General features: G+C 35.4%; 1 protein-coding gene across 1 annotated transcript in view; it reads right to left on the bottom strand.

Moving 5' to 3' along the window:
- The window catches only part of PDCD4 (programmed cell death 4), a 26,350-nt gene that overhangs the window by 3,284 nt on the left and 566 nt on the right, over window positions 1-22,500 (bottom strand). The window contains exons 2-10 of the mRNA XM_029932575.1: window positions 17,734-17,841; window positions 14,201-14,503; window positions 11,221-11,315; window positions 8,743-8,856; window positions 5,781-6,002; window positions 3,599-3,696; window positions 2,596-2,710; window positions 341-448; window positions 1-86 (exon numbers count right to left, since the gene is read on the bottom strand). The exon at window positions 1-86 is cut by the window's left edge and continues 25 nt beyond it. Coding sequence (XP_029788435.1) covers window positions 1-86; window positions 341-448; window positions 2,596-2,710; window positions 3,599-3,696; window positions 5,781-6,002; window positions 8,743-8,856; window positions 11,221-11,315; window positions 14,201-14,503; window positions 17,734-17,776 — 1,184 coding nt within the window. The 5' untranslated portion in view covers window positions 17,777-17,841. The remainder of the gene's footprint in view (window positions 87-340; window positions 449-2,595; window positions 2,711-3,598; window positions 3,697-5,780; window positions 6,003-8,742; window positions 8,857-11,220; window positions 11,316-14,200; window positions 14,504-17,733; window positions 17,842-22,500) is intronic.

The following is a 22,500-nucleotide window of genomic DNA, read 5'->3' as shown; positions in this document are numbered from 1 at the left end:
GTAGAAGATTTCCAAAGAGATTTTAATAAATTCAAAATCATCTTAAATGTATTTTCTCCAGTTGACTCTAAAACCATTACAATGGCCTAAAAATTGAATGAATGAATAAATGAATGAATTTTTGGTCATTTAAATTTATATAAGAAGCTGCTCCTAAAATGTATCAGATCCCTTTTGACCAATATATAATTATAATCATTATGATATTTCAAAAACAACTTTCTCCCTTAACATTAAAAATTTTTTTAAAGAATAAAAAAGATGTATGCTATTAAAGAAGCATTAAGTCGCTGTGGTGCCAAAATAGTAATAACTTGTTAGAATATCAAAGTAATCTTACTTCATATACAAGCTCATGGTGAAAATGAGGTACTTCCAGTTCCTTAAGGCAATGTTCAGCTTCAGATATATCTCCAGAGAGTAAATACTCTTTCAGCAGCATATCAATCTATTAAATTTAAAAATTGAGATGTGTTAGAATTCCTAATGTTTTCTTAAACTGCTTTTTGCCTATAGGATTTACTTACTCTCAAATAGCAGGTCACAAACAGCTGTGTAAGAACATATAGACTTGACACAACACTATCATAGCAATTTTTTTCTTACTTTCTAAAAGTAAATCCCCAATTGTTACATGGCTGATAATTATGAAGAAAATGCAGTGCTTCAGTGTGCCTTAATAATCACTGACATCTATGAGTAGACTTAAGATGTACTTGGCTTCGTGACCATAATGCTTCAATGCTCACTGTAAAACAAGAATTTTAAAGACCACTAGAGGGCACTGACTGAAAGTCTCAAAACATTTTTAGAGTGTCACAAACTTTCACTTTCATCAAGATGACCTTAATAGTCACTGGAAGCCAAAAAAAATGAGTGATGATAATAGAGCTTTACTATTTTAGGTTTTAATTTATTTCAACAATGTCTTGCAGTTTTGGGTGTGTAAGAGTTGCACTTCTTTTGTTAATTTTAGTCATAAGTATTTTAATATTTTTTATTCTAATATAAATGCAATTGTTTTCCTCATTTCATATCATTCGTTGCTAGTGTTCAGAAGTAGAATTGAATACTGTATATTAATTTTACATCCTATAATCTTGTGGAATTCATTTATTGGTTGACAGTTTGGGAGATTTTTGTGTATTCAGATTTTCTATATAAAGATCATGTCATCTGGGAATATAAATAGTTTTACTTCTTTCTTTCCCATCGAGATGCATTTTATATCATTTTCTTGCCAAAATACCCAGTTATCTTAACTGTTTTTATACCTCAATCTTCCTAACCACATGAAATTTTTTTTGAAAGCAGATATTATAATCATGACATTACAAACACCAACTTATTTACCCTAAGATATAAAAAAGCAAACTAGTCAAGAATCTATAAGTTAAGCTCCTTAACCCTCAAACTAGGGACACATATCATCAAAAGATGTATTAAATATCAAAACTACAGTCACATGAAAAGATTATACTCAAAAATCAGAAGCACATGAACTATAAGACTTCTAATTTTCTTAAGAATCTGCAAATAAGGTTAAACATTTTTCTGATTTCTTGTTATAGCACATTACTGCCAGAAAAAAAATCCAGAGAGAATAAATCTGGCATTTTCATGAAATCAGTCACTTTTAAAGCATGCACACGGGTAGTGCACTTCCTTACAAAAATCTACCACTCTGATCTACTCTAGTGTTCATAATTCCTAACTTATGATCTGAAAGTATCCAGATTCAAATTGCTCATATAAAAATGTAGTTCCTGGGGTGCTGGAATAGCTCAGTCGGATGTATGTCCGACTCTCGATTTCAGCTCAGGTTGCGATCCAAGTGTCATGGGATCGAGCCCTGTATCGGGTTCTACAATGAACAGAAATCCTGCTTAAGATTCTTTCTCTCCTCCTGCCCCTCTGCCCTTCTCCCTGTCTCACACTCTTTCTCTATAAAATTTTTTAAATTTATTGAATAACTACAAAATAGTCTTATTTTGACAATATTTGAAAAACTTTAAATACTAATAGAAGAAAAGACTTCAGGCATTTCTTTCAGGTTCAAATACAGCCTTCTTATGAAAGCCCTTGTAACTTATTAACAGTCTTATTTTTTAGTCAAGAAAACCATAACAATTTAATAATAATTATATAATTATTGTATAATTTATAGCACCAGGAATAAAGCCAAATACACAAAGGTTATGCAATTTTCCATTTATAGCTTTAAGACAGAACTTAACTTTTTTTTAATGTTTTTTCCTGTTTTTAATTTATTTTTGAGAGACAGAGAGAGACAGCATGAGCAGGGAAGGGTCAGAGAGAGAGAGAGACACAGAATCTGAAACAGGCTCCAGGCTCTGAGCTGTCAGCAGAGCCTGATGCAGGGCTCGAACCCACGAACCGTGAGATCATGACCTGAGTGGCTCGAACCCACGAACCATGAGATCATGACCTGAGTCGAAGTCGGACACTTAACCAACTGAGCTACCCAGGTGCCCCAACAGAACTTAATTTTTATCCACAAAAATACCAGCTAGAAGGCATAGTTTACTTCCCCAGAGGAAGCATGTTAAGTTAAAGACAATACCCAGTAGTTACCTCTTTAACAAGGCGGTTAACAGACTGCTGCCCACCTCCAGAGCCCCACACGCTGTCTCTGCGCTTTCCACCTTTAGACATACTCAGAAGCACAGTAGCCTTGTCCAGAGCAGCTCTGCCAAAAATAATAACAATAATCACTGACAACTTGGAAATGCTTCAGGTTGACCTAAAAGCTTTCATGTAACATAAAATCAACCTAAAATTCAAAGGTCTTTTAAAGAACTACTTTTTAAAATAAAAAGTTGGGAGCAAAGAAAAAGTTGGCTTTTCATGTTAATATTCTCATACTCTATTAAGTAAACAAAAATCCAACCTTATTACAATATAATTGATCTGCATTTGAGTAGAAACATGTCACAAAAAACTTAACGTTTACATAATTCTACACCTTCCCACTAGGGCAACCATTCCATTCTGGCCTGAGGTAGTCTTAGAAATTTAAGTTAACATCTAGACCTGAGCAAATCTAAGACATGGCACTGACTAAATTTAAGTTCCCAGGAAGCTTTAAAAAAATCATATAGCATGATTTCCAAATATCACATTTAGCTTAAAATTAATTATACCAAAGAACAAGAATGAAAACATTATTTCCTAATATTTCTGTAGCAGATAAATATAAAATGAAATTGAAAATGGGGCTCCTTTATTATTACTGTCCAACTTCTTAGAATATTAATTACAGAAGGTGAAAACCTGAACGGACCTTAAACCCTCCAACCCTTCCTTTTTATAAGAAAACTGAAGCCCAGAGAAGAGTGGCTTGACATAAAGGTAGCTAATGGCTTAGTTAAAATCCCAAACTTCTACTGTATAGTACTATCTTCTTCCTATGACATCATGTCAACAATCTCTCAACTTTTTGTTTTAACAGTGGAGAATATACACAAATGACAAAGAGATGTCCACAATGTCTGATTAATTCAAATGTCATTTCAATAAACCCGGGTAGACTTTTCCCCAATTTTGAAATTCTAGGTAGGAAAATGAATTTACTTACCTAGCCTGTACACAGTCTACAGTTCCTTTGTAACTATCAATATAGGTATTACATAAAATTCCATCTCCAACAGCTCTAGCAATAAACTGACCCACCAACTACAATAAGAAAAAAAAGGGAGCTGTATAAAAAAATCTAAAATGAAACTTAATAGGACACAATTTCTAAATACATAAATGAAAAAGACTAGCTGGATTACAGAATCAATACCTAAGACATGTTGGAAGATTCAAATATCTATCTAGCACCTGCTAGTTATACTTGACATCCACTCCCACATCTTAACCTTCAAGACAACTACCCCTGGGGTGGGGCGGGGGGAGGGGACACACATCACTCACTATTGAATCCCCCAACATCTTGCACACTGCCTTTAACACAGTACGTGATCAAAAACACTTGTTAAGCCAGTGACCTAAATTCAAGTAAAAACTTTCTTCTGGAAAAGAAATGGGACTAGGTTTTCTCAAAAATTTTGATTAAAGGAATTTATTGTATGGAGGAAACACTGCAGAAATTTCTATCTGTAAAAATATTAATTGTGTTATTTCTTTTTTTTAAGTAGGCTCCATACCCAATATGGGCTCAAACCCACGACCCCCAGACCAAGTGCCACATGCTCCACCCACATAGCCGACCAGACGCTCCTATGCATAACATTATTTCTTGTAAAAATTGGAAACAACTTCAGTGTCCAACAATAAAGGTATGGTTACATGATACATACAATGGTATATTATGAGGTCGTTAGGAAATACATTTACTACTTTATATGGTTTAAGAAAAATCAAGTTTACAAAATAGCACATACAGTATAATTCCATTTTTCTTTTCTATTTTTTATGCTTTATTTATTTTTGATACAGAGAGAGACAGAGCATGAGAGGAGGAGGGGCAGAGAGAGAAGGAGACACAGAACCAGAAGCAGGCTCCAGGCTCTGAGCTAGCTGTCAGCACAGAGCCGGACGCGGGGCTCGAACCCACAAACGTGAGATCTGACCTGAGCCGAAGCCGGCGGCTTAACCAACTGAGCCACCCAGGCGCCCCTCCATTTTTTATTAAAACAAAAAATGTAAGGATTTATAAAAACCATACATTGATAAGCACCCACAGAAAGTAAAAGAGATTTAACACCAAAATGTTTAACAGTTAACAGTGGTTATTTCTGGCTTTTCCTCCTTTTGAATTTTCTTTATTTTTCACAAATTGTATATGAACTTATGTCATCATTTTTTTAATGTATGAATACTGGCATAAAAGGGAAAAAAAAGTCCACATTTGAATCATAGCTCAATATCTTACCAGACTAATGTCTGACATAGAAAAGAAACAGTATATAGGAATTAATCTACCTATATTCCTAAGTTAGTGTTTAAACAAAGTGCTCTTAACTTTTTAATTTTTTAATGTTTATTTACTTATTTGGGGTGGGGGAGAGGCAGAGAAAGGGCAAAACAGAGAGAATCCCAAGCAGGCTGTGTGCTATCAGTGCAGAGCCTGACGCAGGCTTAATCCCATAAACCGTGAGATCCTAACTTGAGCCAAGCAAGAGTCAGATGCTTAACCAACTGAGCCACTCAGCCACCCCAAGTGCTCCTACCTTGGTTTAAAACTCTGGTCAAGTAAACAGAAATGATTTCACATGTTTTTAATTTCAAACCAGAAAGTCACATTATAGTGACAGCATGTACTGAATCTAATAAATGTATTACATCAGAATCTAAACAGAAACATAAATCATAAATTTTCTAATTATTTCCCCATAAAGCTACAAAGGGGAAAAGACTTATTTATAATTATTTTTAAAGTAAACATCAATCAAGCCAATTCAAGCTTCAATTATAACCATCTACATATTTTTAAAATCCTAAATCATACAATAGCTTAACCACATATAATAAGAATATACAGGCAGGAAAAAAAACAGACCTACAAACTGCACAAAGCACGGGTGGAAAAGCAGGATATAAAATTATAGTATGACCAAAACTATATTTGAAAAAGAAAAACAGCTAAGCAAAAATACACTAAAATGTCAGAGGGCTATTTTTGTATGTTAAGAAATATGGGTCATTTTGTCCTCTTCTATCTACTAAAGTTTCCTAGAAGCAAGTATTATTTCTATAATTGGAAGTGTAGTGGGGAGAGGGGGAGAATGAATAAAAAGAAGAATCATACAAACCTGTGGTGCTCTAGGCGTATCCAATGCCAATTCAGGTAGATCCTTCAATAATTTGTCAAATGATTTTTCTACATCATTTGTGCTCATTACTGTCCCACACAGGTCAGAAAGAAGCTTAGATGTCATTTCTCTATGACTAGCCTTTCCTTCCAATGCCAAGGACACTGCCAACACTGGTACTCCACTTTTCATTTCACCAAGATTTAAATCTCTTAGCATTTCCTATTCAAAAAAAAAAAAAAAGTTTAAAAGTATGTCACTACCTTTAATTCAATATCATTTTATTTTTTAAAAAAAATCAACATTTTATCCATATATCCTTACCCCTTTCCCTTTGGAAATAATCAGAAAAGCAGTAAGTTTTGTAGGAAAGGATAAAAACACCTTTCTGTGCATATAAATTAGATATTGATCCACTTTGTCAAGCTTTAACTATGTGAACATCACCAAACTCAAGAATGTGAATTACACCTAAAATAGTATTAAATTATGTATTGCTAAGTTTGGTGTTAGGAATTAACTAACCCTGTATCTTATCATTTTTTTAATTTTCTTTTTATTTAAGTAATCTCTATACCCAATGTGGAGCTCAAACTCATGACCCCGAGATCAAGAGTAGCATCCCCTTCCAAATGAGCAAGCCAGGTGCCCCTAATTTCCAGGAATATTCTTTTATGAATATTTGTGGAGACTCACTTTACATTATCATAAGCTGTTTATATTCTACTTTTCAAACTTTTCTCTTTGCACTAAAGTTACCTTATACTGTTCACATTAAGTTTAAAGGAGACCTTTCTCTTTTTTAAAAATGTTTATTTTTGAGAGAGAGACTGCAAGGGGTGCATTTAAAATGTTTATTTTTGAGAGAGAGAAAGCATGCGGTGCATGTAAGCTGGTGAGGGGCAGGGCGGAGGCGCAGGTAGAGGATCTGAAGCGGGCTCTGGGCTGACAGCAGCAAGCCCTATGTGGGGCTAGAACTCATGAACTATGAGATCATGCCCTGAGCCAAAGTCAGACACTCAACCAACTGAGCCACCCAGATGCCCCCCTCCCTTTTTTTTTAGTTTATTTATTTAAGTAATCTCTAGACCCAAAGTGGGGCTCAAACTCATGACTCGGGGATTCAGAGTCACATGCTTTTCCAACCGAGCCAGCCAGGCATCCCTAAAAGATCTTAAACCATCATTTTTAAGTGGAATTATTGCTTCAAATGCCAGGAGTTAAAATTTCCTATTAAAACTAAGAGCAGTTGCTAATACTAACTACTGTACATAATGTATCAAGCATTGTAATGGGCATTTTAGTTTCTATTATCTTATTTTAAGACTCAAAACAACCCTTTCAGGGAGGTATCATCATCATATCCATCATACCCAAAGCAAAGAAAAATGAACTATCTGTTGAAGACATATAGCTGGAGTGGCCAAGTTGGAAGCAGAATATAGGGAGGATAACTCTAGAGGCTAAATTCTAGCTCAGTTACTTAATGTGCCTTCCTTTTTACTTAGAGTTTTCTCAGAGTGCTTAAGTCATGTTATACTACTAAAAGGGTGCCAGGTGATTTTCACAGCCACCTAACTGAGTGTCCTTGTTAGCAGTCTCTTCTCACTCTATTTCATCTTCCCGGACTGTGCTTGAACAACTCACTTGCTGCCTTTACACATGATACTTCTCCTTTCAGGAAAACTCTCTTCAACCATCTTACCCTGGTAAACTCCTAATTATCCTTACATAGCTCAGAATTCTCTCTAACACTCTCCATTTTATGCTTCCATAACATTCTGTTCATAGTACTACTCAGTTAATAAATACATAGTATACCACTAGTCCCTTGCTAGATAGATAGGATTTCAACAGTCCCTGTCCTTACAAGATTTAAACTCTTCCGCTGCAATACAAAGCTTCATGTAATATTTTAATATTTGTTTATATATCACTTTCCTCACTTGACTGAGCTTCTTAAGGGCAGGAATCACCTATTACAAATTCCTCCACATAGTATGCACTGAACAAATATTTGTTTTATATTCAGTTCCTACACATATAAGGATATCAGACCTCACGGTATTAGACAAACCAAGAAAGCCCAGTCTAAAGTAGAAGAGTCTAAATTATAAAAGCCTTTTAAAGAGTAATAATTTTAAAGTTACTTATTTTTGAGAGAAAAAAAAGAGAGAAAGGGAACATGTACACATGAATGGGGGAGAGGGAGAGAGAGAGAACCCCAAGCAGGCTCTGCACCTGCAGCAGAGTGGGACATGGGGCTTGAACTCACAAACCTATGAAATCATGATCTGAGCCAAAATCAAGAGGTGGTCACTCAGCCAACTGAGCCACCCAGGAGTCCCTAAAGAGCTGCAATTTTAGTACTTTAAGTCGATAATCCTAGTTAGGTAATTTTACTTTCCCATTTAGATTTACTTTATGAACAATTCATACCACAGGAAATGTTCCAATGCAAATAACATTTCAAAAACACGTTTGTTCTCTTAGTTCCTGTATACATTCTTTTTCAAATCTTTATATCTGTGTTCTCTTTCTTCTGGACAGAGTACAAAGAAAGTTTATCTTAATCCTGAGCATTGAAATGAATGTCAAAAAAATAGAAGTAAATCAGGCATTTTTAACTAAGATTCCTGAAGAGGTTTGAGAAGGTCCATAGAGGCCTGAAGTTCTTAATATCATATGTTATACACTATCAATTACAAAAATATATAATTACAAAAAGTGTTAAAATATTGTTGTACCATTTTTCAGGGAAAGGAACGGCATATAGCCTTCACCACAGTAGGTGAGAACTAATCTAAATTAAGGAAATTTTACTCCATTTCTTAGAAATTCATTTATGTAAAAGAAAATGTTTACCTAATTCAGTGATCCAAGATAATTTTGGATAGGATGTTTTGCTTTTAATAGTGTTTTCTCTTTGTTAAGTAAATTACACAAGCAGTTCTAAACCTACCGCAACTTCATTAGTATCTCCATGCTCAAAATACTCCTGTATGATTGGTGTTAAAGTCTTCTCAAATGCCATTTCATCCAAAGGCAAAACTACAGTTTCATAAACACAGTTTTCCTAAGAAGAAAAGGAGGAGAAAAAAGTATAAATTAATGAACAAAATGCTCAGTAAACTGAATCTTGTTTTATGATTTTATATTCCAGGGTGCCTGGGTGGCTCAGTTGGATAAGATAACCAACTCTTGGTTTCGGCGCAGGTCATGATCTCACAGTGGTAAGACCAAGCCCCAAAACAGGCTCTTAGCTGGGTGTGGAGCCTGCCTACAACTCACTCTCTCCCCCTCTTCCTCTACCCCTCCTCTGTTCATATACCCACTATAAATAAATAAACAAATAAATAAAACTTTTCTGTTCTAACTTTATATCCCAACTAATTTTACATTCCATCCTCATTCAGGGCAAGAAAAAGATGTGCTACATGCTTTGAACACTAATACTAAAATAGAATCAATGTCACTGTGTTTTTTGTTTGTTTGTTTGTTTTATAAATCTGAATAAACTAACATAGTTTAGAACCACTAACCACAGCAAATATGACTTGCTCCCAACCCCCCATATCTTAAGTTAATTTTTTATCTCTCATAATACCAGTTCTTTAGTGATCAAAAAGCTTAAGATGGCTTCCTAGCATACCTACTATTTTCATTAAAACTTCACTTTAAAACAAAGATGAAGAAACCAAAGACTTCATGATTGATATTATAGTAAAAGTCCTTGTACCAAGAATCAATGTTTTAATGACTAAAAAATCTCTAAGGAAAAGCATTATTCAACAAAAATTTCAAAAAAACAAGGAAATTAATGTTCACTAATTTTCTATCTACCTTCTCCTCTGCAAAAAAGTCCAGAAATGTTTACGTGCAACTTGTGACTAGTTTCAGTCTCACCTGAAAGACTATGTTAAGATTAGGATATTTAGGGGCGCCTGGGTAGCCCAGGTGGTTAAGCATCTGACTTAAGCTGATTTCAGCTCAGTCATTATTTATCTCACAGTTTGTGAGTTCAAGCCCCACAGGAGGCTCTGCCTTGACAGCTTGGGGCCTACTTGGGATTCTGTCATTCTCCCTCTCTCAAAATAAATAAATAAACTTAAAAAAAGAAATATTTCCATGTCCAACAATTAGCTAAAATAGACAAGTATATACAAACAATATGCAATAAAAACAATCTATCATATGCCCTGATAATTTCCTATCTAAAATTTTTATCACCATACAAAGGCAGTTCTTTAGAAAAGATGTCATGTTTGGGATTTGTTTCAAAATAATCCAGAGCATGGGGGGTGGGGGCAGTGCATGCAAGAGGGATACAAGAGAAAGAATAAATGGAGGTACAGTATAAAATAAGACTGATTATGAGTTATTAATTATTGAAGTCAGCAAACCTGGGAGATGAGTACAGGTTCATTACACTGTTCTACTTTTGTATAAGCTAGACATTTTCCATTAAAAAAATAAATATATATGGGCTCTTGGCTGGCTTAGTTGGTGGAGTGTGCCACTCTTGATTTTGGGACTATGGGTTTAAATCCCTTGTTAGGTGTAGAGATTACTTAAAAATAAAGTTGTAAAAAAAATTAAAATAAATATATATAAAAATTCATGTATAAAATCTATTTAAAATTTATATTCTCTTAGATAGACCTAGGTGAAATAAGACTGAAAAGACAAATACCATATGATTTCACTCATATGTGGAATCTAAAAAATAAATAAATAAAATGAATCAGACCTGTAAACACAAACTGACAGTTGCCAGAGAGGAGGGGCAAGATTGGTGAAGGGGAGTGAGAAATACAAGCTTCCAGTTATGGAATGAGTAAGTCATGGGAATAAAAGCACAGCGTAAGGAAGAAAAACAAAACTTACATTCTCATCATTGAAGAAAGACATTTACGTTCCCAGAATAAAATTTGCCATAGGGTTACCATTCTAAACACTAATATTTAAAAGGAACATAATACCTATAACTCTTTTATGCTATTCAAAAGAATATTCACAATTTTCATTACTACAAAAACTATATTAACCCAACAGAACTTACTGAAAAATAGCCAACTTGATAATCCTAAGTGAATTGGTAAAGACCTACTTTTGAGTCATTTTAGAAATGAAGTGAAAATTTATCATTATCAATTAATTTGGTTTCCTAATCCAAAAGTTACCTAACAGTCTGAAAGTACTAAGTACATGTATGATTTAGATATAGATTCTAATGTGTGTATACATACATGTTACACATATGTATCCACACATTATATATACTCATATACTATAAACATATGTATAAGATTTGATAGGCACAGAGTATAGATATAGAATGTATGATTTGACAAATGTATGAGTAAACTACAGACATTAAGTTGAAAAATTTATAAGCATTTTAAACACGGATTTTAAAAACAAAGTAAAACACTGATACCTGGTCATCATCATAATTAGGATCTTTTACATCCACCTCCTCCACATCATATACCTGTCCAGGTGTACCCCAGACACCTTTGCCTCCTGCACCACCTGAAAAAGTTTTGATTTGAGAAAGAAAAGAACACAAAGTTCAGAGTTTATATATTTTAGTTGAAATCTGAAATAATCCTAGATATTCAGATATTAATTAAATAACAGTTAAAAACTGAATTTTAATGTCTAGTTTCTTTAATGCTAGTTTTTTTCCAGTTGAGTTATAAATTTTTTACTCAGATCACTTTTTCAGTAATGATTAGACATTGTATGTTTTATAACCTATTTCCAAAACATCAAGTTGAAATAGCTTATAAAACTAAAACTAAAATGGCAGATGCATTAAAATAAAAGCAAAAACAAAACCAAAAAAGAACAGAAAAATAGCTCTATCAGGGACACCAAGGGGCATGATACTGTATGTAGCTGAGCTCTAAATTTTATTGGACATTTCATAAGGCCAAAACAAAAAGAAATCTGTTGAACCAGTAGGATGTGGCATAGAAAACTTAAGGGAAAAATTATTTAACAAAGAAGCACAGTTTCCACTCTTAAGTGTTTCCAAAGTCAAATCCTTTTTTTTATTAATGTTTATTTATTTAGGGAGCAGAGGGGAGTGGCAGAGAGGGAGACAGAGAATCCAAAGCAGGCTCCACACTGTCAGACTGTCACTGCAAAATCCAAAGTAGGGTTCAACCCCATAAACTGTGAAACCAGGACCTAAGTTGAAGTCGGACACTAAACTGGCTGAGCCACCCAGGCACCCTTCTTTATTTTTTTTCTTTTAATTAATTATTTTGAGAGAGAGAGAATGCATGCAGGGGCAGGGACTGGGGGCGGGGGGCAGAGAGAGAATATCCCAAGCAGGCTCAGTGGTGCCAGCCATAGCCCAATGTGGGGCTTGATCCCACAAACCATGAGATCGTGACCTGAGCTGAAATCAAGAGTCAGACATTTAATACTTTTAAATATAAAAGTACACACTAAACTATACTTGACAACCAGTAATATGTCACAAACAACTAAGTTATTTAAGCATTAACTGCACCGATTATTATTTCTCTGTACTTCATCTACAAACTGACCAGTTGAAGTTTAATAATTCCAACTTTCAAAGTGTTTTTTCTACATAAACTAACTGAAGTGTTTTTATAAGCCTCAAGGCATTACATTATTTTTAAAGAATTTTTCAGTATCACCATTTTTTTGAGGTTATATTTTTATACCAAGAGTATAATTCTTGTCACTCAAACAAAACAGAATCTGGTTACTAGCATTCATTTTGATCCAACCAATGTTGTAGAGCCATTCAACAAGAATAACAGTTTTTGACAGATCACAAAAAGATTTTATAAGAATCCTAGGCTACAAAAATTGAATTTCTCACCATTCAGAAACTAGTGAAATCTCCAAATTGTATCAAAAATCCTACCACAGACCAAAGCTAAAAGACCCCTTGTCAACAAATATTTAAATACCTGCAACTGCTAGTCACTACTCCAGCCACTGGCAATAGCTGTGAAATAGACCAGTCCACTTCAGTTTCCAAAAGAGAGCAAAATACAACTTGGATGGTACCTGGCTGGCTCAGTGGGTAGAGCATCTAACTCTTGATCTCAAGTTGTAAGTTTGAGCCCCATGCTGGGTGTAGAGAGATTAGTTAAAAAATAAAATCTTTTAATCAACCAACCAACGAACCAACCAACCAATTAGTCAAAGAGAACTCAGAACCAGATCCATAAAATCATTCAAATTCTGATCCAGAGGGGTGTTTCAGTGGCTTAGTTGGTTAGGTGAATGACTCTTGGTCTTAGTTCAGATCATGATCTCACCACTCACAGTTCATGAGTTTGAACCCCTGCATTGGGTTCGGCACTACAGTGCAGTGAGATTCTGACTTTCTCTCTCTCCTCCTCCTCCACTTGTGTATGTGTTCTCTTGCAAAATAAACTTAAAAAGAAATATTCTGGGGGTGCCTGGGTGGCTCAGTCAGTTAAGCACCTGACTTCAGCTCAGGTCATGGCCTCATGGTTCATGAGTTCAAGCCCCATGTCATGCTCTATGGTGACAGCTCAGAGCCTTGAGCCTGCTTTGGATTCTGTGTCTGTCTCTCTCTCTGCTCCTCCCCTACTCACACTCTTTCTCCCTCTCAAACATTAACAAAAAATTTTTTAATTCTGATCCAGATAATAGCAATCCAATTTACATTTATCATGTATTCTTAACAAAAAATATATTATACTCATTAGATAATAGGGATGATGAATTTTTTTTTTTTTTACTTTTATTTATTAAGTAATCTCTACCCCCAATGTTGGACTCAAACTCCTGGCCCTGAGATCAAGTATCACATACTCCACTGACTGAGCCAGCCAGCACCCCAGGTATGATGAATTTTTTTTAATCAAGATTTAATGGGTTTTTTAATGTTTTTTATTTATTTCTGAGAGACAGAGAGAGTGCGAGCAGGGGAGGCTCAGAGAGAGAGGGAGGCACAGAATCTGAAGCAGGCTCCAGGCTCTGAGCTAGCTGTCAGCACAGAGCCCGACGCAGGGCTCAAACCCACGAACCATGAGATCATGACCTGAGCCGAAGCCGGACGCTCAACCAACTGAACTACCCAGGTGCCCCATGAATTTCTGACCCTACTTTTAAGCAAAGTTAGAGAATACATGCACAATTCATAATTGTACAAAACATCCATGTGTATTTTGCTGAAAATAAGAAACTTCTGCTCAAGAAAACTGAATCTCCTCAAGAAAAAAGACTCAACAACAAGTGGGATGGTCCTCAGATTATTACTTTGTAAAAACATACACAAATCACAAACTCTTACACCATCACTGTTTAAATTTCTCATATTCCTAGAACAAGGAAACCATAGTATAAGACCCAGGTAGTATTGTTTTCTATTTGTTTCTGTGGACGTGGAATATACCAACCTTTCTTTGGTAGACCCCTTCCTTTCCCAGATCTGGATCGCCTATCTAGCAACCTTCCCTTTGGACTGGTTGGTACAGTTACTCCGCCTCTAAGGGCTTCACTTCCATTATCACTGACTGAATCGCCTCTGCCAGAGTCCCGGGATGAGTTCTTCCTCAGGCGCCTTTTTGCCTTGGCATTAATTCTAGCTTCATTAATGGAGGATGCTGAAATCCAATTTCCGTTTATCTCATTTTTTATTTCCTCAGTCCCAGCATTTTCTTCATCACCAGAAAAGAGAGAGTCACTTAAATTATCAGGATCTTAAAGAGGAAAATGAAGAAAAAAAAGTTCTAAGTAAGTACTTTAACCATCTCCTGTTACACCAGTTATAGTCATAGGTTATCTTAAGTTGAATCACATGAAATTATATTTTTTTAGGTCAGTAACAATTCACATATTGGAAATTTCATATGATTCAATCTAATAAATGACAACTGAACAGGATTACTTTTCACATTATCATAGAAAATAAACTAAGTGAATTTTAATGAGCAAAGTTTAATGAAAGCATGTTATCTCATATGCTTAGAAAATAAAATCTATGTTAATATACAACCACAAATAAAACCTTTACTCTTTTATGAGCTAAGAGAGTTAACCAATTGGGAGATAGTAAGAAACAACTAAGAATCTTGAGAGAAGAGAGATAAACTAATATTTATAGAATGCCTACTATTATTTTCAGGCACTGTGCTGGGCTTTTTTTGTCATTTACCCACAAGTTTGAGAGCTACTTATTACATACCAGATCATTACTACAGATACGGAAATAAGACAGAGTGTTTAAATACCTTGCCAGACATCTCCTGGTTAATTACAGATACTTAGGAAATATTCTAATCCAAAGAGCCTAAAAGATATTTAGCAAATAAATAATCACATATGATTACTGAGCTGAACTGTTGAGGCTTCATTGCTTTGAAAGATAAAGGTTGCTTTTAAAGCCTTAATTCACCTCTCGAAACCTGACACATTACTTACCATCTTCTGAAAATCTTCCAGCCTATATAAGACTTGTACATTATGCCCTGAAAGACAGCAACATATCTGGAGTTCCCAATGGTCCTATTTAGAATGTCATCCCTACTGCTGTTTCACTTATCAAAATCTTTTAGGATATATTCAAGTTTTATTTCCTCCATAAAACTTTCCTAACAATTCTAGCTACAATAACACTAATGCCCATACTCTGTTCATTCACCACCAATAACATTTGTTATTTCTATTTATGTAGCAGTCTTGCTTTTCCAAATAAGTCATAAGCCTCAAAAGAGGAACTGTGCCTTTACCTGTATTTCTTTGTACCCTCAGCACCTAACTTAGTATCCTTCATCCTAACAACTCAAATGTCCATGGAGATCAATGGCATGGAGATACTTGGCTTTGCTCTAAAAAATTTTCTAAGTCAGAAAGCTACTGAATTAGGTACCCTTGGGTCAGAGTTTTGTTCATTATGGCTAAATCAAGTCAGAGTTGAATCTTAAGTGGTTTTAAATATTCCTAAATGTAATTAGGCTGTGTCAATTCCATGTACATAGGCTTTAACATGTCTTAATATGTTGAAACTAAAATTTCTTAAATCAACCTATAATACACACAGATGTTAAAATCTTTATAATTCTTGACAAAAAGTATGAAAGTTAAGAACACTGTGGTAATCAAAAAAAGCAATACCATTAAGCAGAATCTATCATTAGTCTCTGTGCTTCCAAACCATTCTCCAAACTGCATAGAAATGGAGTCTCTAAAACATGCCCCCACTGAAAAACCTTTGGTTCAGAGTAGTTTAAACTCATCACCTTGTAACTTAATATCCTACATAATCTTGCTCCTGCTTACATCGCCAGAATAATTGCTGACCACTACCACATTCAAATGGTCAGAGCTTAGATTGATATCATAGGCAGTGATGGAGAGATTAGTTTAGCAGAGGAATACAGGATATATATTAAAAAAGAGAGAAAGTATAAAGTAGGAGACCAGCTAAGAAAATGTTGCAATCATTCATTCAATGAAAAGAGCAAGGGTAGTAACTTTGGGGTCAATAAGAAAGTGACATTTAAAGAAAAATAAAGGGCTCTTAAACAGAATAAAGAAGGATAAAATGAAGTCTTAAAAGTTTTTATCCAGGAAGTCAGTGTTAGAGGGTGAGTTTAAGACATCATCAAAACCGAACTACTATACTACACTACTAGCAGCAGTCATAGTCACAGCAGGAGCGCAACCTCTTCTGTCATTACTATCAATGTTGTTACTCCTAGACACCAGGATAGAGTGCTAGGCACTCTACATCCATGATAATTTTCACAAAGCTCTCTAGTGAAGGTGTTTATCCTCAATTTACAGATGAAAGATGTTTCACAGAAAACTTACATATCTAAAAAGGATTGTGGCCAGTATTCAAATCCACATTTAACTGTAGAAAATACAGAGCTAAAGTACAGCACCGTAATGACAGCTAAAGAGACAGGACAAGGGAGTGCTTATAAGAGAGAAAAGCAGAAGAGTAAGAGGAAGGAGGAAAAAAAGACCAGAGATTAGACAAGTAAAATGGAATTTCATGTAAGAGTAGGTAGTTGAAGAAAACATTAAACATTTACCTGTAAAATATTGCTTTCATTATTCTACAATTAAGGCAAACCACCAAACTTATCCAGAAGATAAAGAACTTCAAATTATAATAAAATGCTTTAAACTATCCCTTGGAGTACTACATATTTAATTTAAACATTATTTCCTACAATTGGGTTTCTTTTCAACTATTTTAATATCCTTTCAAATATGTTTGTATGACTACAGCAGAGCATATCTAGGCATATTTTATATATTAGACCTTATAATTTTTAGCCCATGTTTCTATCAATTACTCGTTTGTATTTTGCTATCTATACTTACCTAGGTTTGGGGTTTCATAAGCACTACTGATCTGACTTTAAAAAAAACAAAATTCAAAAGATAAAAAACCTCACCATTCAGAATATTTCAAAATCCTAGTTAACTCTCTACAATGATTAGTCTGAAAGCTAGAAGTACATTTTAAGTTGCTTGAAGTTACTCAGCTTTTGGACAACTATTCCACAAAACCATTTTTATGGAAAATACCACAGGTAGTTTATAATAAATAAATTATTAGTTAGGAAAGAGATCAAAGATACCAATAATAATTTATACTGTAAAGATCACTACCTAGTTCATTTAAAAATACTAATGAGCAAGTTCACTATTCTTCTCCATTCTGAGCCATAACAATTTATTATAAATGTGGAGAATTAGAATGTATGGAATGTGAAAGGATGGGCAGAAAAATAAGAACATATGAAGAATTTCTATAAAAATAAGAGTCACAAACTTGATGTTAAAAACAATATACCTGTAGCATATTAAGATGGCTTTTAAAGTAAAGATGGTTTTAATATTATGTTTTCATAAAACTTCATATAACCTCAAACTTGTTCACAATACAGCCAAGGATCAAAATATTCTTACTTACCCGCAGGGTTTACATTCAGTATCTGCTCATTTTCTACATCCATTGTTCCTTAATGTCACTTGCACTGATTAAATTACTAATGGAAGTCTTCCCTTGAGATCTGTTTCCCTAAAAAGAAAAAAAACACTTTCAACATCTTCCAAACAGATATAATTAAGGTAAATTCAATTTACTTAATCACACCATAAAAAAAAATCAGCACATAATTTAAAAAAATTTTTTTAATGTTTTTATTTATGTTTGAGAGACCGAGAGACAGAGTGCAAGTGGGGAAGGGCAGAGAAAGAGAGGGAGACACAGAATCGGAAGCAGGCTCCAGGCTCTGAGCTGTCAGCACAGAACCCGACATGGGGCTCAAACTCACAAACTGTGAGATCATAACCTGAGCGGAAGCTGGACCCTTAACCAACTGAGCCACCCAGGTGCCTGCCCCAGTACATAATTGACGGGTTTGTTTTTTTTTTTTTAACATCTATTTATTTTTGGAGAGAAAGAGAGAGAGAGAGAGAATGTGTGTGTATGTGTGTGTGTGAGAGAGAAAGAGAGAGAGAGAGAGAGAGAGCAAGCAAGCAGGGGAGAGGAACAGAGACAGGGGAAGAGAGGATCCACAGCAGACTTTGCATTGACAGCAGACAGCCTGATGTGGGGCTTGAACTCACGAACCATGAAATCATGACCTGAGCTGAAGCTGAACACTTAACCAACTAAGCCATCCAGGTGCCCCTAATTTCATGTTTTTAAAAAGAGCTCTGTTTACTTTGAAAAACAGTTTACCACAATTAACATTTGGTTTCAATCTTCCTTACAAGTTTATGTGTCCCCCCAAAATTCCATACTTCTGAATGTGCCAAAGCACTCCTTTAACTTGGAAGTAAAAGATGTATTTGTTATACATGATTATTTCAAGTTAAAGCAGCATATGCATACTCCAAATGTTTTTAGACTACTAGGCCTCAAATTTATCTGATGTACACACTATTGCATAGTTCACTACCAATGAATTGTGAGAACGATTACAAAATGCAAGCAACAGTTTTGGTTAATCAAGCATATCACAGGATTCTGTTCTTTATCACACTACAACATACCTGAAGGCATATATAGCTGCCATTTCATCACCCAGGTGTCTATAATTATTCTAAGACTTTGGAAGAAACATTTTTAATGGTGTTTTCTACAATTACGAGTATTTTCATAACCAAGGTGTCTGGATGGCTTAGTTGGTTAACCTCAGCTCAGGTCATGGTTTCACCATCTGTTGAGCTCCAGCCCTTTCAGGCTCTGTGCTGACAGCTCAGAACCTGGAGTCTGCTGCAGATTCTATGTCTCCCTCTCTCTTTTCCCTTCCCCCGCTTCATGCTCTGTCTCTAAAAAATAAACCTTAAAAAAATTTTTTTAAAAAAGAGTATTTTTATAATCTGAAAACCCCATTTCATTTTATGTTTAAATTAATTTTATTTTTAAGTAATCTCTACAGACCCAATGGGGGTCGAACTTATAGCCCTGAGGATCAAGCGTTGCATGCTCTACTTACTGAGCCAGCCAGGTGCACCCCTCCTATTCTTCTTTAAAAACAAAAAAAAAAAAAAGAAGAAGAAAAAGAAGGAAGGGGGGGGGGGGGGAGAGAGAGAGAGGGGGGGGGAAAGAGAGAGAGAGAGAGAGAGAGAGAGAGAGAGAGAGAGAGAGAGAGAGACAGAGAGAGAGAGGGAAAGACAGACAGGAAGAAAAACTTGCCTACGGGTGCCTGGGAAGCTCAATCAGTTAAGCAATTAAGCATCAGGCTCTTGATTTCAGGTCAGGTCATGATCCCACGGTTTGTCAGCTTAAGCCCCTTGTTGGGCTCCACACTGACAATGTGGAACCTGCTTGGGATTCTCACTTTCCCTTTCTCTGCCCCTCACTGCTCACATACTCTCTCTCTCACTCTCTTTCTCTCTCTCATATGTAAAATAAATTTTTTAAAAGCTTAACTAGTTAAAAAAGAAATAAGTACAATGTATTAGCATCTCAGCATTTTAGACCTTGGCTTCAAAATGACTTAAAAATTATTAATGCTGAAAGGTGTTGATGAAATCAGTTACCTTTAACCTAGTAATATAAATCTAATGTTACTTGAAAGACTATCAAAATATATTTTCATGAAACTATTACCAAAAGGTATAACCAAATATGATTTTAGAATCTCTCTGTAAATATTTTTCAAATTGTGGTTTATAATACTTAAGCATTGATCTGTTCAAATCCTGTAAGTTAGATATAAGCCCTTCCAGTCTTTTACAACCATTTCACTAGCAGTGTGCTTTAAGATATGCACAAATGAAAAAGACTAATTAGTTACAGGAAAGTTTATCTTTCTCAAATAACATAACCTACTGTAAGATCTCACTTTAAGATAATAATATATGATACCTCCTGGGACTCAACTTTTCTTTAAGTGAACTCTCCTCCTAACATGGGGCTCAAACTCATGACTCCAAGATCAAGAGTTGCATGATCCACTGCTGAGCCAGTGCGGCACCCCTCAAATGACTTTTAAATTCCTCAATATATACTGTTTTAACATCTCAAAAGTTTATAGCCCCTTTGCTCCAGAAAAGGGCATTATTTTGTAAAACAAGAATAAACACACTTTAATACCAAAATGGTAAACCTCGAAATATGGCATAATCCTTAGGCTACTAAAAGGCTGTCATATTGCTTCAGAAGAAAATGGTGAGATCACTCTCTAATTCTATTCAGAATAAACAGATTTTATATAATGGCCTTTCTAGTATCATAAATTCCAACAACTTTGGATTTAGAGGAAAAAAACAAACTTAAAGATATGTATTCAGAGATACATGTAAGTACATGAACAAAAATAGTTTGAAAACCTAAGCATATGGTGCTCTCCATGTCTAAAAATTTGTCATATCTTCACTTCAGTATGGGTTACATGATATAGAGAAGTGAAAATGGCCTATGATGTGTATGAGAATCACATTAGAAAGTCTTTTTCATACTTGATGCAAGTATAATCTTTGATAGGATACTTTCTGCAGAGCCTAGCTACTGAAGGAAATTATTATAAGTGATATTTATAAAGCCTTTTATAATTCACAGGGAATTTTACATGCATTATTTCACATACTTCTCAGAACAAGTCTGAGATATTACTCCACTGCGCACACAATTTCAGAGGAGGTAGTGAATCTGTCCAAAGAGACAGCTGTTCAATGGAAGAACCAGAATTAGAACCCAGACCTTCTCAATCCAGTACTGCTTTTACAAATTCAGTACAAGATTTTAATATTCCACGAGAAGGTTTTTTTTAGGGCTAACACAAGCTTATTAAAACACAGACTCTTATTGTTATATCAAGTCTTTAAATACTAACTTCCAAACACTAAAAATATTTATTTTAAACTATTACACAGAAGACATTCAGTTGGGCAAAGAAAACTATTAGGTAATAACTATCATCTATACTTACCATATTTGTTTTTATTAACCAAAAAAAAAAAAAAAAAAAAGCCCTGTCTGTGGCCATAGGCAATAACACAATCAATAACTCAGTCACACTTGATAGCAACACAGACATTTTAAGAATTTAGAGAAGGACAAATATTTTGCATGTTTTTCCTCTCTTCAATTAGTGGAGCTTTTTTCCAGTTTACTTAACCATCCTTAAGATTTTTGCCCCAAACTTAACAAAAATATAAAGCAAAAACTCTAAAACACCACATCCTTCATACTAAACAACATAAGTAATTTTGAATAATAAAACAAAACTCTACATAGAAACAACAAAATTCAGGCTAGCATTAAACAGTTCTCGTTTCTTCAATATGTTTTACAGAAACATATAATCAGAAGTATACAATAGTCAAGACATTCCCTAAAAGAGCCTCACCTTTCCCCAGTCCCCAAAAATCTGTTTCCTGAAATATACCCCATAAACCACTCTGACCTTTTCTGGAGTCAAGTTTAGGCCCTATGATAACCAGAAAATTATTTGTATTCATTCCAGGGCCACAATCACAGCTAATTAGCAACTTAAAATCGGCTAAAATTATTCAACCACAATGATGCAAAAGCAAGCACTACAGAAAATCTCAAAGTGTCCCGTAGTTCTGCACTCCCAGCAACTATTTTCCCTTTCTCATTACTAAAACAGAAAAAAACAATCAAAATGTCATTCAAAGATCCCTGCTGAGATAGTTAAGGAATTTAAAAAACCTATAATGAAGGAAGGTTAAAGGCACAAATTCCAACAGTTAAACTCATGACACATCTCCAGTGCTCCCTTTTTAGAAAAGTGTATGATGGTTTCTCAACACCCTTCGATCAGGAAGAACGCCAAAACTGTAAAACTCGGCAGTAAAAATACAAAACGGGCGGTGACTTTTTTCTCCCCACACACAAAGCCGCATTTTTTAGCATTTTCATCATGCCAGGTCCTGCACAGTTGCTGGTCCCGTAACCCGTTCCCACGGGGGCAGGCGAGCCGGGACACCCCGACTTCTGCAGTTCGTTTCAGAAGCTCCGGCGGTGGGGGCGGTGGGGGCGGTGGGGGGGGTGGACCCCTCCTCGCGCACGTTGCAGAACCAAATTGACAAATGCAGCAGCCACAGCCTGCGTGTCACAGAAAGGGGGCTCCCTTCCCGTCTTTGTTTTCTCGGGGAGATTTTCACGGGGACCAAAGAAGCGCCCCTGCGCCCGAAGTCGGCGCGGGGCCGGGGAGGCGGGCACGTGTCCGCCTCCCCGCGGCCCCTCCCGCAGCGGCCG

The sequence above is a fragment of the Suricata suricatta genome, chromosome 2 (genome assembly GCF_006229205.1).
Source record: "Suricata suricatta isolate VVHF042 chromosome 2, meerkat_22Aug2017_6uvM2_HiC, whole genome shotgun sequence".
In the NCBI taxonomy this organism is placed as follows: domain Eukaryota; kingdom Metazoa; phylum Chordata; class Mammalia; order Carnivora; family Herpestidae; genus Suricata; species Suricata suricatta.
This window is presented reverse-complemented; position numbering and strand designations above follow the sequence as displayed.